The sequence below is a fragment of the Brienomyrus brachyistius genome, chromosome 3 (genome assembly GCF_023856365.1).
Source record: "Brienomyrus brachyistius isolate T26 chromosome 3, BBRACH_0.4, whole genome shotgun sequence".
Taxonomy (NCBI): Eukaryota; Metazoa; Chordata; class Actinopteri; order Osteoglossiformes; family Mormyridae; genus Brienomyrus; species Brienomyrus brachyistius.
Window position 1 is genome coordinate 27,832,009 of NC_064535.1, and position 14,029 is coordinate 27,846,037.

The 14,029-nt window shown below is 41.1% G+C and overlaps 1 protein-coding gene across 1 annotated transcript; it reads left to right on the plus strand.

Moving 5' to 3' along the window:
• Positions 1-19: 19 nt before the first annotated feature.
• On the plus strand, positions 20-12,873 carry si:ch73-252i11.1 (uncharacterized protein LOC553517 homolog). Its single transcript, XM_049006634.1, has 12 exons — positions 20-406; positions 1,184-1,319; positions 3,929-4,208; positions 4,658-4,708; positions 5,300-5,426; positions 6,735-6,900; positions 7,541-7,661; positions 7,981-8,077; positions 8,596-8,677; positions 8,797-8,927; positions 9,820-9,968; positions 11,129-12,873. The coding sequence occupies exons 1-12, from the start codon at positions 147-149 to the stop codon at positions 11,551-11,553; spliced, it is 2,025 nt and encodes a 674-aa protein (XP_048862591.1). The 5' UTR covers positions 20-146; the 3' UTR covers positions 11,554-12,873.
• The last annotated feature ends 1,156 nt before the right edge of the window (positions 12,874-14,029 follow it).

A 14,029-nucleotide genomic window follows, 5' to 3' on the forward strand; every position in this document is an offset into this window, starting at 1 on the left:
TTTCTCGCCCACGGACGCTGACGTCTCGCAACACAAAAAAAACGTTTCGGTTTCGTTTCGTCAGAAGCAGACGAACTGATCTGTTGCTGTTAGACGCAGTTAAAATAGAGCCCGTTGCGGTCGCGCCGTGTTACGAAGGAGCGAGAATGAGCGCTCAAATCTCCCGAATGATCTGCGCCCACGGCGGGGCTATGAACTACGATGATGTGCTCGCTGGTGTCAGATTTGACACTTGCGCCTTAAACGACTCTTCTGACAATTTCCACATTGTTGTTCTCAACGGGAGGAAGAGGATGATCGCCAAAACAAACGTCAGACTCTGCAAAGCGAGAATGTGTGATAACTGTAGTAACTTGCATCTGTGCAAATTCTACCTATTTGGAGACTGCAAGAACATTAAAGAAAGGTAGGCCTACGTGTAATATAAAACCGTATCCAGTGACCGCAGGCAAGCAATAATTATTAAGAATTTCAAAACACGTACTCATGCGTCTTTGAGGCAGCGTCTTTCGACTTTATAGAAGTAAATTTTTTTGATAAAACTATGTACTCTACATAAGACGCCGTGGTGTTTCGTGATGCTTGTACTCGATACTCCGGTATAAATTGGCCAGTTTTTTAAATAAATAATAATAATACGTCAGCACGGAATATTCACAAGGGAGCCAATCAAAAAATTGTTTCAGCATTACACAGACACTGTTGGAAACAGACGTACTAGAGAGCGCCCTTGCTAATAACAACTTATAGTTAAGCTATATAAGAATATTAAAACCCTACTATTGTTGTTGTTATATAGTAAAGACACGGGTACTGTGTTTCATGTTATGTCAGAATGCTAAGAGACAGACCGCACCCCAGCCCTCAGTGGTCTCTTACCGCACTTAAAGCCTCTACTGTAAAGCCACGTTTTTTGTTACTCTAAGCTTCATGTTAGATCATCAGTGACGTTCTTCAGATTTTCTAGCCAAGCCAGGTGCCATATCTGCGTTGCGCTGTAACTTGCTCTGTCTGTTGCCTTGAGGGTTTTGTGAGGAATACGCCTTATGGTCATAAGTTACTCTGTCTTTCACCATCATAATGCTCTGTTTTTCCCCCCATTGTGCTTGCTGGTAAAACTCCCTGGGGGAGGCGGTGCTCATTTTGTTTGCTCTGTTTGGCTGCATTGGTTTAATGGCTGCAGAGGGAGTTGCCGTTTCTGCCATAACCTGAGCACGGAGCACAACAGCAGAGTGCTTCGAGAGCACAGTCTGCAGGGACTGGACCGGACCCAGCTGTGCACGTTGCTGCTTCAGAATGACAGCACGCTTCTGCCACCTGTAAGATAACATTCGTCTGCATTTATACTGTGTATATACAGTTATTTATTAAAATAACATTAAAATGAAAAGAGTGAGTAAGAAATTACAGTTGGAATGCATGGGTCTGTACTGAAGAAGTGATGGATGGATGGATGGAGTGGTGTGTAGCTCAAGGGGTTCCCATGTTTGGAAGGTTGTGGGTTCAAATCCTGTGGCCCACCGAGTAATCTCTATACTATCACAATTCGACTTGATTTTGATTCACAAGTGCCTGGTTCGATAAAATTTTATTAATTTCAATTTCGGTTAGGTTTTTATTACATTAAATTTCATTTGTTTTTGCCCGAAATGTCTTTTTAAAACAATCCTTTGAGAATCAATTCATCGTGTACATTAGTGTCAAACATTTACAAAAGTCAGTGTTAAACAATGAATTTTTTTAAATTTAACCAACAAACAAAAATGTGTGCTGTAACGTACTTGCAAAATGTTTCAATTTAACAGCACCAAACAAAAGCAATCTGAGACAATCATCAACATCAGCGCTAACTATTAGCAGTCAGTGTCGACCCAGGTTTATTTACTGGAACTGATTACTTCCGGAGCATGTGCACATAAAAGTATACTGTGTGCAACAATCAGCCAGTCATGTAAATATGGCTCACAATAGGACTAAGTGTTTCACTGCGGTGGAATACAGAAAATGTGAAAAATTCAAAAGTTTAATAACGGCCAAGAGCAACAGAGGCTGCCACCAAAGCTAGAAAGGCATGATGCAGCAGATCGCTGACGGAGAACATGCAGGCATAAAGTTTGTTGTTAAGACAATGGCAATAGTTGTCTTAATTTCGGAGCATGTGCTCTCACTCCTTTTTATTATTAATATTAAATGATCTTGTGACCCTTCAAAACCCAAGTTTTCTTTATCCATCACACACAACAGCATAGATTTGTATCCAGGAAAGATGTCACAGTTGTTGGCTTACAATACTGTGCAAAGGTCTTAGGCAGTCAAAGGAAATTATTATTTAAATGATCTTCTTATGGTTTAAAACTATGAACGTATTAATAGTATAATAATTAATAGTTAAATAATTATTTAAGCAAGCTGGTTGAGAAATGGAAGAAACACATGGAATGGCTGTTGTGGTTGAGGTTTTGGAACTGAAGCGGTGGCCATCTAGTCATCCAACAAGGTATCAAAGTTTTTAGAGAATAGCAGAAATTAGTTTTTATTGTGTTACTGTTAATTTGCATGTTCTATTGTTGAATTATGTTTTTTATTCCAAGAATATATGAACTTACTACCCAGATAAATAGCTTTAAACATTTCCTTTGGCTTTTGCACATTACTGTATTTTAGGACAGTGACATCCATGTTCATTAATAATTAAGGTAGAATAAATGGACTAATAACCATTAAACTAAATAAGATGGACATGTTCAGCCAAGTGGTTTAACCAATGGACTACGGGGGACAATGCACATCACTCGATTTTCAGATTATGTATCTCTGTACATTTTTATTAATATTTACACTGTGTCCGTTCACCATCAGTGACTGTAAATGAGCGACAGCTATTGGACATGAAGTGCATGTGGAAACATTCAAATATTAATTAGAACTTGCCTGTAATCTGGAAAACCAAGTGGTGTGCAAGAGATCGCTTCTCGTCTCGTCGCCAAATGGCTTCCTCTCATCTGTAAATTTCTTATGTTCTTATTAATAAGATTTAGCAGACATAGCAGAAGGGCTTGAAACACAGAAATAATCAGTGTGCATCTCTGCCTGTGGACATCAAAGGTGTGTGATTAAAATCCACCTGGTTTGCTTTTGTTGAAAGCTGAATATTGAATATAAGGCCAACTTCACTGCGGTCACAGAATTCTCTTGGAACAGCCATTTGTTGCGTCTGGTAATACAGCTACTTCTTAGCTCTGATTGGTTCAAGTGCTGTTAGTGATCCATAAGCCTGAACCTAACCTGAACCTAGTTAGTAAGTATAAAAATGTCTTCAAAGCTACAGGCAAAAGGCAGGAATGAACAAGATTGATCTCTGGATTTTGTGAATCGATACTGAATCATCAAAACCAGTATCATCATTAATCATAAAATCTTTTTTTTTCCATGCCACTTCCTGTCAACCTTAATCACTCCAGCGATGCTGGCTGACTCTGCCCTCTAATTCTTACTTATATGTCACGTTGGACTAAGGAATCTGTTGAATAAAATAAAAACGGAAGGACTGGGCTCTGTTGTATTTTTGTCATTCTGCCCTTTCTTAGAGTGACTAATTTTATGATGAGAAATGATTTTTTGATACTTAATACATGCAAGGAAAAGCCACCTTTTTCCAGGAGAACATTTTTAAATTAATCTGAGGAAGCACTTCTTTACACAGCGTGTAGGTAGAGTATGGAATAGTCTTCCTGTTAGTGTAGCGCAAGCTAAAACCCTGGGTTCTTTTAAATCAGAGCTAGATAAGATTTTAACAACTCCGAGCTATTAGTTAAGTTCTCCCCAAACGAACTTGATGGGCCGGATGGCCTCTTCTCCTTTGTAAATTTCTTATGTAATTAGTGGCTTGATAACATTGCGTCAAACACATCTCTCTCTTCGTCGGCAGGTGTGCTTTTTGTACAACCAAGGGAGCGGGGAGTATGGAAACTGCAAGCAACAGGATAGCTGTACAAAGCTCCACATCTGTCAGAAGTATGTCAAGGGCACCTGCAGCTCTGGGGTGGAATGCTCCAGGTCACATGACTTCTACGAGCCCCACCCACTGAAGACCCTTCAGGGGAGAGGAATACCCCCTCACCTCATCGCTTTCATGCTGTCTGTCTACCAGAACATACAAGCCTTGAAAATTGCTAATAATCCAAAAAAGGGTCGTGACCCCAGTCCAGGTACTGCCAGTGTTTCGTTCAAATTTTAGCTTGTTTATCTTAATAATATACAGTATGCCATTTTATGATTAATATTATTAGTGTTAGGCTGGAGTAGGTAGTACAGTTGCCTCACATCTTTAGGTCTGGGGGTTTAAACATGTGTTGAGTGGATTCCCTCCCGGAAAGACATACAGTCAGACTAATGGGCGTCTCTGTGTTGCCTGTAGTTTATGTGTGTATGTGCTTTGTGATGGGTCAGTATCCAATCCAGGCTGTGTCTGCCTTGTGCCCTGTGCCGCTGGGAAGAGAATTCAGGCCCCCAGCAACCCTGATCAAGATAATTGTTAGAAAGAGGCATGGATGTTATCGATATTGAGATCAATCATCTTTAAACTACTTATCTAGTACAGGATCGTGGGGAGTATCAGTACTAAAATCAATACTTAAAATTGTATCTTTTTCTGTAGAGAAAACTGACATTTGCGTCTACTTTGTGAAAGGCAGCTGCAAATTTGGAGGTAAGACTATTATTTCTGTGAAAATGTAGTGGGGGAGAGCTGTTAAAAAAAGCCTTTGGAGGAAGCAAGCAAGGGACTAACAAACGAATGAACAGAAAAGGACTTAAGCTTTTAATTCCAGTGACAGCAGCAGTTGAATGAACACTTTCGGACAGCTCGGGAGAATCTGGAAAAAAAGCATGGAAAGCCCATAAAATGAACTTTCTAAGAACCACCTGTTAAAATGGATTAAGGTGTTGGGGGGGTGAAGTACTGCCCAGGGGGGCGAGTTTGAGTGTCAGAGGGTTTCTGCTTATCTGGAGCTGAGCCAAGCCAAGTTCCGCAAAAACAAGCGGGGATGTCATTTTATTTTAGACCTGATACTGATAAACATCCCTATTCTGCTTGTTTTCTCGTTGTATTGTTTATTCAAATAAAATTAATGTTTGTACATAATACTTTCATACATTATTTAAGAAAGTGTGTCATGTGTATTAGGTTCCCACAGCGATGTGTTATTTAAGGATACTCTCTGCTCTGACCCATTAAGCCTTATAAATTAACAGCTTCTAAGCTACCAGTGGCTTATATTTGTGTTTTTTTACACCAAAGACAAGTGCAGAAGACTTCATTTCAACATGCCGTACAAATGGGAAGTAAAGACTCCTCAAGGCTGGTCTACTCTGTCGGACAACGAGGAGGTTGAGAAAGATTTCTGTAACCCATGCAAAACATACAGGTTTGTGAGGAATGACATTTTCATTAGTTTTTATTTTCACATAGTTTAAAATCTACAAATGATAAAAATCAGTACAATGTCTATAAATCAACAATTTAATACCAATTTTTCGGTCAATTTTTGCTCCTGTACCAGGATGTTTTTTGTATGCATGAGGTTTTGTGCAAGTATTTATGGATTTGTGCATGTTTGTAAAAATATTTCTCTCTTTATGAGTGATTGTGTGAGTGTTCTTGAGTTTTTGTACAGATGTTTGCGCAAGTATGGGTGTGCCGATGTGCAGATGAATGTGCAGGTGTTTTTGCATGTATTCGTTTGTGTAAGTGTTTGTGCGTGTGTGAGTGTTATTGCAGATGCTTGCATATTTGTGGATGTACGAATGTGCTGGTGTTTTTCTGTGTATGAGTGTACAGGTATTTGTGCATGTATGACTGGACTTTTATGTGTGTTTGATTTGATGTGTGTAGATTTTTCTGCTTTTACAGGTGTTTGTACGGATGTTTGAGGCTGTATGCAGGTGCAGGTGTTTCTGTATGTACAGTACTGGGCAAAAGTCTTACCTCGCCAAAGAAAATTATGTTAAATGATCTTTATGTTGGTGTAAAACTATGTTGTTATGCCTGTTAAAGTGTGTCAGCTTAGCCATTTCAAAACCTCGGCTAATATCACCACAGAATTTGCAGCAACCATACAATACACCCATGTATTTTTTGATTCGACCACTACCACACCTCATATAGCTAATCAATATCTCATTGACTTTTTTGTCAGCTAATTAAGTTAATTAATTAAGTGAGCTGGTGGTGAAATTATAGTAATAATAATAAATACACGGAATGGCTGAGGTGCCCCTGAGGAGAGGTTTGGGAGATGAAGTGTTGTTCATCTAGTCATCCAGCAAGATACAGTATCAGTAACCTTTTGGGGAACAGAAGGATTTTTTGCTAGTATTTGTGTTACATTTATTTAGCATTTTTTTCTGATGTTCAATTGTGTGTTTTGTTCTGAGCAAATGTACTCTAACTACCAAGATAAATAGCTTTAAACATTTCTTTTGACTGCCTAAGACTTTTGCACAGTACTGTATTAATGTTTGTACAGGTAGCAGTGCCAGTATGGGTGTTTGTATGCATGTTTCTGCATCTTACACAGGCGTTTCAGATGGTCCTTTCCCCTACAGTAGAATGTGTCAGTACAGCTCATATATATCAACTTGTTTTCTACTGACTTGTTAGTGACTTCATTAGTTAAGGTATAATCTGTTAGACTGATAAATGCATCTCTGTTTGCATCCCTCTTCTGTTTTAGTCGGGGGATTGAGCCTGTGTGCTTTGACACGATGACGCGAGGACTGTCCAAAGTAAGGCGTCTGTCTACTGTGTCCTCTGTGCTGCAACCCACCCTCTTTCTTACTACCAAATGGGCCTGGTACTGGGAGGACGAGTATGGGAACTGGGTCCAGTATGCATCGTCGGTGAGCCCCTTGTCGATCTGATCTTTACTGACCTTATGATGGAGGCAAGGCTGGACTGTCTCTGGGGGGCCTTGGCTGACATGGGTAAGGGGGGGGCCCTAAGTGAGCTATCTGGGCTATGTTTTGGAGCAGAAACAGAAATAAGAGGGAATTAAAAATGATAGAATATTAATAGCATGCTAATTGAAGCACGGGCTCCCAGTGCTAAAACTGGCCGATCGCCAGTCGGGGGGGGGCTGAGTATTGCGCCAGTGGATCAGTCGGCCAAATCTAAGAAGTCTAACTGTTCCCTCTTTAGCTGCGCCCCTAGGCTGCACACTCCTATAGCATATAGCTTATTCTTGAATTTTTGCATGTGTTCTGCATGTGCAAAGGATGCTGGGCAGCATGAAGTCTCAAAGTAAGAATAGTCCATTACAGCCAGGGCGGGGGGGAGTGGCAACTTTGCATATCCTAAGTTGGTAAAAACGCAAACAGACATCTTGTTTTAATTCAAATGATAATATTATCTTATATAAATATATATTTAATATATATCTAATTTTCGGGGGCCCATGCGGCTGCCTACCCTTGGTAAATCTGCAGCTGAATGGAGGTGTGGGGAGCCATTAAAAGGCTTCTCCCTGCCTCTCTGTTTCAGAATGGGGGGTACAAACCTGCATCGATCACTAGTGAAGTTCTAGAACAGGAGTATCTGAAGGACAGCGCTACTGTTGTGGAGTTTACTGCAGGCTCGCAGTCATATCAACTTAATTTCCAAGGTATGTTGTTGGTTCAGATGGTCCACACAAGCTGCAAGAGATGTTGTCCTCACAGTTAGTCATAATTTCTTGTAGGCTGGGGTTTCTTTAGTAATTTTTTTTTTTTTGTTTGTTTTTGCTTAGTTCGTTTGGGTTCTGTAATCATTCGTTTGTCTTAGAGTCTGGACCGAATTTTCAGTTTTTTTACTCAAATGTCTCTGATTTCCATCAGTAAAAGCAGACTGGTGAGGATTCCTGACCTGATTTACACTACAATGAGATGTCTGATAATAATAGCAACGACAATGCTAATGTCAGAATTTGTTTAATCGCTTTTCAGACATGATCCAGAAAAACAAACAATATGGCACCAAAAAACTGGTCCAAAGGCGACCTGTTTTTATGTCTTCTACGGACATACAGAAAATCAAAACAAGGTAATGCAGAGCAAAGGAGTTACATGTTACTTTATCTGGTTTGTAGGTAGAAATGTTAGCTGGAAATTCATTTCATGTTCCTAAAGCCGGGTTTAGTAGCTGACGATCGGTGCGTCTAGGGCGTACCCTTGTAATCCCTTTGGGCTGTACACGGCCAGGCCCTGGGGGTAAAGACCTGGTCACCAGGCACTCGCCTCGCTGCTTTCTGCCGGCCTACCTCCAGGGCGGCGCCCCAACCTCCCCAATCTGGGTGGGGTCACATTATCCTTACTGAAACTATCCATGGGGAGTCTTTATGAATTGCACTAGGACCAATAAGCCTTGGGAGACCCTACCTGGGGCAATTACCCCCGACAGCATAGCTTCTAGGATCACAGAGGCCTGCAAACCCCATCCAGCATGATAAGGTGGCGATTGGTGGAGGGACGTTAGCTGGAATGTAATTAATGGGCGCTCCATGACTGTCACCTTCCACTCCTTTTCCCTAAGCTTCTGTTTCTCTGTTTTTACTTCAACAGCAAAACAGTGCACAGGCAACCCAATTCCAAAGCCTTACCAGCGCACTGGGATAAGTCCCAGGTCACAGACACAGGATACAAGGTAGTTTTCCTCTGTGTTACCACAGCAGTATGAAAGGGAAGGTTGGTCATGAAAATGCACTTTAATATTTTGAATTACCTGTAACTATTTTACACTTTGGTTTCTTATGGTCTTTGAAGAAAATCACTCTGCTCCCTTCCTGGAGTGAGTACAAGGAAATCCTGGCTCTCTTCAGGAAAACCATGTTGGGCTTCAGCATACGTCAAATTGAAAGGATTCAGAACAAGGCCTTATGGGAAGTTTTCCAGTGGTGAGTTTTTCCAGTGTGTTGTTAATAGCAAAGCCGGCATGGAAGTCATTGAAACTGTCATTTCTTACTGTGCTTCAGCTACCCTCTGGTTTATCTCACTGTGCAACATCTAATGAGGAACAGAATCTGTGTCTGGTGCACAGATATGTATTAATAAGTCTGCTAATGCCAGGAATTTGAATCTGAAACCTGCTGTGGCTCACTTGGTAGTTCTGCTGCTGCACATCTCAGAAGGTTTTGAAGCCGACTTCTCTGCACATGGAGTTTTCGTCGTCACCCTGTGTCACACGCCTTTCCTCTCTATGTAGAATGATATGCAGTTAGGCTAATTTATGCCTTTAAGGTGCCTGTAGTGCGTGTGTGTATATATGTGTCCTGCAAAATGTACTCCAGCGTTGAGGCTTATGCTGCCTGAGATAGGCTCCAGATCTCACTATGACCCTGTGTAAAGGTCTGAGGCTGTTCTGGATCTGCAAAGTACTTCAGGGAACACTTTAGCTGCCAAGAAACATTGTCATTTTGTGATTATCTAAGATGATTCACGTTGGTCACACAGACACTGGATAAAGGCACTCCTTGTCCTCTGAGGTCTAAGCCATTATTGACCTATTCATTGTCTTGGGCGCCGTTTATTGGGAAATGTCTAAAACAACAGAAGCCCATGAACAGAATTACCTGTTGTACCTTTCCTGGTGATAATGGTCTCACAGCACAGACATGATCATGTCCAGTGGAAGCCAATGGCGATTTGAAATACGTTTCCTAGATTCTAATACCTAATATTTGAATTGGAAACCTATAAATAAATACATATTTATTGAATAAAGTCCAGCACAAATGAGGAACATCCTACAGATGTCAAGGCCCACGATGACGTTTATTTCATTTTTAGGCAGAAAGAACTGATGAAAAAAAACAATGGCGGAAGAGATTGTGAGAAACTCCTTTTCCACGGAACCGACTCCAAACACGTGGATGCCATCTGCCAGCAGAACTTCGACTGGAGGATCTGCGGGACACACGGGACGGCCTACGGCAAAGGTGTGCATTAGTGTAATGGGCGAAGCGTCTTACCTTGTTCACATTTCTCATGATCATTTTGAAACACACCTACAGTGTTGTGGATTTGAGCTCCAGCTTTGCAGCTCAGTAGGTTAGGCCTCTGTGCCTGCGATTGGAAGATCACCGCTTTCAGTCCCATCCTCGGCAGAATAGTCGCATCTTTGTTGGACCAAAATGAGTCAGGGGCACCAAACCCAAAGCTGGCAGTGAGCCAAAGCATTATGACCACCCACATGTGAAGTGGATAATGTTGACTATCCTGTCAAATCGGTGCGTCGGAATGTCTGGGATATATTATATGGTCAGCTAATATTTGATGCCCATAGGCAATACGGTGCAAGGCGGCCATGAAACATGCTACGTATGCCCAGATGCTAGACACGCATCCCACCCTCTACATGATGCGACTGGAAATGGGATTCATCAGAGCAGACGACCTTTGTCAGTTGCTCCACGGTCCTGTTCCGACACTTGTGTGACCATTGTAGGTGTTTTCAACAGGCGGACAGGAGCTAGTTTGGTCACTGTGACTGACTTGCATCTATGCACCCCCATAGACAGCTGGACTCGGTGCCTTGTGACACATTTCTCCTGTGATAATCATCAAAATTATCTGATTTGCTCCACCCACAGTAGCCCTTCTGTTTAATTGGACCAGACAGGATACCTATAGTCACATCCCACATCAACGTGTCCTGACTACCCTATTCCCAATTGACGGTTCATGGTTTTTCCATCCTTGGTCCACTCTCAATAGGTCCTGGCCGCAGCAGCCCGTCAGCACCCTAAAAGCCTTGTCGTTTTGGAGATCCTCTGACCCAGTCATCTGATCATGATGATTTGGCACTTGTCAGTCACTCACATCCTTTACATTATTTAGTTCACATGAGAGTAGTTAAAATGTAACAGCTCATTGATGTATAGATGTCTGTACGTAGGAGAGAAAGATATTGGGTATGTGAAAGGAGAGCATTTATTTCATTTCCCTGTGCTTTTTTGGTTTCGGTCTGCGCTGAACATGCCACCGTGAAGAATAAGCAGTTATGGAAAATTGATTTCTGGTTGCCGGTCATAGCAACATGTGTCGAATTGCAAAAAAATATATGACTTCATTTCATTGCTTTGTTTACTGTTCACAGGTAGCTACTTTGCCCGGGATGCAAAATATTCACATGGTTACACCAAGTCCTCAGGAAACAGGACGATGTTTGTGTGCCGCGTGCTGGTGGGGGAGTACACCGAGGGGGACTCCAGCTACCTTCGGCCGCCCTCGAAAGACGGCGGCGACGTCCATTTCTACGACAGCTGCGTGGATGACATCTACAATCCCTCCATCTACGTGGTGTTCGAGAAACACCAGGTGTACCCTGAATACCTCATCCAGTACTATGAGGACATGTGTCATCCACATGGTGCCTATAATAACTACTCAAATGTACCACTGAGGCCAAGAGCAGCTCCGCAGCCAGCCCCCAGTGCAGCACATTATCCTTCATACTCAAGCATAAACTCAAGTGCCAGTATAAGTTCCTCTGACTCAAACAGCTCCTGTGTCATCAGTTGATTCTTCTGTTTGTGCAGACTTACTAAAATCTAATGGCAATGAGGGTTTAAGCTGCATGTGTAGCAGAAAGGCTGGATCTAACCAATTCACTACAGGAAATCCTGTGTATGTCTAATTATTTGCATTTTTTTAACTTCTACTTTAAGTAATCGGTTTGGTGGTATTTTAAAGATTTCATATGTCGTGATCTTCAAAAATCTGTGCATCCCAGACGCTAGATGTCTAGCAAACATGTGCCTTACAGATATCCACAAACCAACAGGTGAAAAACTGCAAAAATAGACACTAATCCATATGAACTGCTGTTATAGCTGCTGGAATTTATTAAACTATGTTTCTTTATAAAAATAATTTTGGCTTGCAGGTAAAATAACATGTCGCAATGGAATTATATCCCTTTTCACCAAAACTGTACCTTTGGAATGTTACGAATCTTACTTTTTAGAATAGAATTTGTTTTATTTCCATGTTAATATGGTTTAGGAAGTACAACGTCGTGTTTATGAAATGGGAGGAGACCTTAATCATGTCAGCGCTGCTAAATGGCACTAAATTAACCAAAATGTCTGTTTTACTATGGTGCACATAAATTTATATTTGACCTTCATCAAGAAAATTGGGTGGAGCTAAGTTTACAGCTGTTGTTTTGCATCATCCCTAGATAACATCTTTTGGGTTTATTCCTGAAGATATTTGTTATTTTGATTTATTCTGGAATATATGGAGAAAGTTAAGGTAAAATATACATTTATACTTATCAATTTGCATGAACATTTATGTAATTCAGGGCAGTGAGATGAGGTGGTACCAAACTGTGTTGTTGCACATTTTGATTATTTTTACAGTGCTTTCAGATTTCTTTGATGGAAAATGTAACTGTGGTGAATAAGAATTGAATATACATTTTTCTTTGCTGGGAACCCCTAAAATAATCAACCTATACGACTGGAGGATATTGCACTCCAGAGTATATCTTAAGCTAGGATTAATCGAAATGCAGATTTACTGTAAAAGAAGTCCAACATCTTCACCTTCAACAGTGTTTCTACGGAGTGAGACATTACCAGTGTCCTACCAGACACAAGCTACCAAATCCTGCGTGGTTCAGTCATTAAGGCTAAAAATGAGTTGGAACCAAATTTCTGGAAGGAAATTTGTTCTGTTTATCAAATCATGTCTAGGCCATTTTATGTCATTTTTTTAAACAACAATGGTTGTTTAAAAAAATGGTTACATATTTGTCCTAAAGGGTATTATATTTTCCTTATTAGCGTTGATTGTGTTTCCTGTAGGATAAATAAAGCATATAACTTAAAGTAATGTCGTTGTCACTTGAATTCAAGATTTGTGCATCCATTCCGTACATTTTAAGTCTTACCAATTTCCGATTGCTCAAGGGATTCCTGCGTATCAAACATCTAGAAATGGAAACCGGCGTCAGAACTACAGGACATGTTGTAATGAATTTCTCAGAGCAGTTGTAAGATTCTATTACAGGCCATGTAGACGGCAGGACAGATCATTCTCCTGATGCCTACAAAAGTACCTAAAATATGCTGCCCATTTCTGACAGGACGAGGAAGGCTGGTGAGGAACAAATAAGCAGTTTCCTCTGTTTAGGAAGTGACAAATGTGGAGCGTCTGCATGTTTGTTTCCCAGGGAGTCGCTCATGAATAGGAAGTAGAATATTCTGATGCAAACTTTCTTGTCTTATTCTGGTTTGCTTCATGACTTCTGTCCTCCATCTGACAAGCCGCGTCTTCCTACCAAGGACTCAGAGTTTATCTGGTTTGTCCTTCAACAGAAAAACCTTCCCCTCACGCTCACTGCGTGTTCACAAAACAGTATCAGTTCCTCTTAAGGTTACTGCCATGTCAACAGTATGAGCTGTTTATCTAAGCCAACAGGAAGCCATGGAAATGACATAATATAGACAGTGTTCCTGTAATTGCTGCGAGGATGTTAAGCTTGCAGGTCGGGATACGTATTCACTCGGGGGTGATTGATTGTGTGAGTGTCTTTGGTCACTGTGTTCATGTTCAGCTCTGTATCAGTCTAAAGGTCACATTTAACTCTGGATGCCTCTAAAACACTGATAAGCACGGTCATATGAGTGTGATTATTTGAGATGGCTTAACACCAGGAGTCTCTTACACACACGCAACTCTTCGTTCCTCTAGGCTTAAGGTAACCATCGGTGCAATGGATTGGCCTCCAGTTCAGGATTAAGCAGCATCTCTTACATTCACGTATTTCCCCGGAGCTGGATCACTGCAACGCAAAGGGTGATTAGATATAGACAGCGTGTCAATAAATGAAAACTACTATTCTGCCATTTTGTTCCATGGCATTCTAGGAAAGCTCTCGTCAGGCTTAGAAAAACGAAGCTCATATTGCAATTTATAACTGAATTTGGTATTTGGGCTGACTGGGTCTACTGCCATTCTTTCATGACATCCATCCATATTCCATCCT